The 2946-nt window shown below is 41.9% G+C and overlaps 1 protein-coding gene across 1 annotated transcript; it reads left to right on the forward strand.

The window, feature by feature from the left end:
- The first annotated feature begins 1279 nt into the window (after positions 1-1279).
- Positions 1280-2702, forward strand: LOC126238490 (elongator complex protein 3-like). The gene is given in 2 exon segments (XM_049947794.1): positions 1280-1447; positions 1450-2702. Coding segments are annotated over 2 exon segments (1365 nt in total). The 5' UTR covers positions 1280-1335.
- The last annotated feature ends 244 nt before the right edge of the window (positions 2703-2946 follow it).

The raw sequence follows: 2946 nt of genomic DNA on the forward strand, positions 1-2946 counted from the left end.
AGTTACGATCTGACCGTTCATTCATTGACGTCTCTGTTCACTGTAATAAGTTTAGTGTCTGTGTTTTGCGACCGCACCGCAAAACCGTGCGATTAGTAGACGAAATGACGTGCCTCTCCAATAGGAACCGAAAACATTTGATCGCAAATTCATAGGTCAACCGATTCCTCCACAGGAAAACACGTCTGAAATATTCTATACGACACTGGTGACGGCATGTGCGTCACATTACAGGAATATGTTGTCGACCCACCTAACTTGCGCACTTGGCGAATGGGTAAAAAGATTCTTCTACCTCGCCCGATTTAGGTTTTCTTGTGGATGTGATAATCACTGCCAAAAAAGTGATGAAAACATAAGAGTTTGTCACATAAACGGCAACAAATGAATGCAACAGTTTCACAGTCGCACAGTTTTCCCTGTGCTCTGTCAAAACATACGTTTTTAACGTTTTCAAGTTTTTCCGTGTGTAGACCGTCAAATCCTGCATGTGTCCAAGCAAATCTGAACATATCCTGGAATTTTGGAGAGCGAAGTTGATCATGTCTGAGTGCATGAACTTTGATAATTGTCTGAAAATAAAAAATTAAATCTTTCTACTCGAAGTAGGATTGAACCAGGGACCTTCAGTTCCGTAGCTGCTTACTGTAACCACGGGACCACGGTGCTCCTCAGTGTACACGTACCTTGATGTGACATATCATTCACACGGACTACTCAGTTTGCATATTTTGCTTATTTTTTTCATAGTTCCATACAACTTCTTCCTGTTTTCTCGATTGATATGTGTTCAGTTTTTCATGGCCTATCCCTGTGCCAGCTTATAACTAAATCTGAGGGGGGTGCGATGGGGAGGTTCCCTTGTCAGGAAACATCCCGCCCTCTAAAATAATAGTCTCAATTCGGTGAGGAAGGAAGTCCGCAAGTTTCTTCCGGTATGCTTGAATGAGTAGGCTGAAGTCATAGTACGGAGAACAGCCCCAAAACATCAGAAAAGCGCCTAAGACTTGAACTGGATCCTCCACACATTGCGGCTTAAACGCCTGTTTGGGACATCTGTGCACTCGATGCCTCGCATCGTCTGAGAAGAGCGAAATAGTGATTTTAGTCCGCCACCGGCCGTTTCCGTGTCGTGTTGCCCCTACAAGACGTACAGTATTATTGTGCTGCTGTGATCATCTGAATAAACTGAAAATACGAATAGCATCAAAATATGGTTTAGAATCGTCGCCACGATTGGTGGATATTATCGCTGCTGTACCACTTGACCACAAGAGGACTTTGTTGAAAGCAAAACCAATCAGGACTGCAAGTGGGATTGCAGTGGTTGCTGTGATGTGCAAACCACATCGCTGTCCACACATCAATATGACTGGTAACATATGTGTGTATTGTCCTGGAAGTCCAGACTCTGAATTTGAGTATTCAACACAATCTTACACAGGATATAACCAACATCCATGCGAGCCATAAGAGCACGATGCAATCCATATTTACAAACAAGACATCGAGTTGAACAATTGAAGCAGCTTGGCCACAGTGTAGATAAAGTTGAATTTATAGTCATGAGTGGAACCTTTATGTGCTTGCCAGAGGATTACAGAGATTATTTTATTAGAAATTTGCATGATGCTCTATCTGGACACACTAGCAACAATGTGGATGAAACTGTGAAATATTCAGAGAAAAGTAAGACTAAATGCATTGGAATTACTGTTGAAACTAGGTCAGATTATTGTCTCAAAATACATTTGTCAGATATGTTGAGATATGGATGCATTCGTCTAGAGATTGGAGTCAAATCTGTATATGAGGATGTTGCAAGAGACACAAATAGGGGACACACAGTGAAAGCAGTCTGTGAGAGCTTCCATTTGGCAAAAGATGCTGGATTTAAGGTGGTTGTTCATATGATACCAGATCTTCCAAATATTGATTTTGAAAGAGACATTGAAGAGTTTATAGAACTCTTTGAGAATCCAGCATTTCGAGCAGATGGTTTAAAGATTTATCCAACACTAGTGATTCGTGGCACAGGACTTTATGAACTCTGGAAAACTGGAAGGTACAAAAGTTACCCACCAAGCACACTCGTTGACCTTGTTGCACGCATTCTTGCACTTGTACCTCCGTGGACAAGAGTGTACAGGGAGCAGAGGGACATCCCCATGCCGTTAGTGAGCTCTGGAGTTGAACATGGAAATTTGAGAGAACTGGCCTTAGAAATAATGAAGGATCTAGTTACTAGTTGTCGAGATGTTAGAACAAGAGAGGTTGGGATACAAGAAATTCATCATAAAGTTCGACCCTATGAGGTAGAACTGATTAGAAGAGATTATGTTGCAAATGGTGGCTGGGAAACATTTCTGTCTTATGAAGATCCTGAGCAAGATATCCTTGTTGGTCTTCTTCGCTTACGAAAGTGCTCAGAGGAAACATTTAGGTCCGAACTTAAGGGTGGAGTTTCAATAGTTCGTGAACTTCATGTCTATGGTAGTGTAGTACCAGTGAATGCACGTGATCCTACAAAGTTTCAGCATCAAGGATTTGGAATGTTACTTATGGAAGAAGCTGAAAGGATTGCTAAGGAGGAGCATGGATCTGCTAAAATAGCAGTAATATCAGCTGTTGGCACTAGGAATTACTACAGGAAAATTGGATGCGAACTTCATGGGCCATACATGTCAAAGTTATTACTGTGATCAGAGTTTAAAATAAAAAAATGGCAGTTTACAAGAAAGCCGACTCGAAATGTCGATCGCAGGTATTTGCTTTCGCAGTGCTCGCTCGGAAATTGGTTGACATGGGTCTACATTCACTGACGGCTGCAGTTCCTGTTGTTTTATCGGTAGGCACGCGACAGCATGCTCTACCTAAAATCTTCCAAAATGCCTCGCATAAACATGGGATTTTTCGGGGGCTCATAACTCGATTTCTTCTGGTAAC

This window comes from Schistocerca nitens, chromosome 1 (assembly GCF_023898315.1).
Source record: "Schistocerca nitens isolate TAMUIC-IGC-003100 chromosome 1, iqSchNite1.1, whole genome shotgun sequence".
NCBI classification, from domain to species: domain Eukaryota; kingdom Metazoa; phylum Arthropoda; class Insecta; order Orthoptera; family Acrididae; genus Schistocerca; species Schistocerca nitens.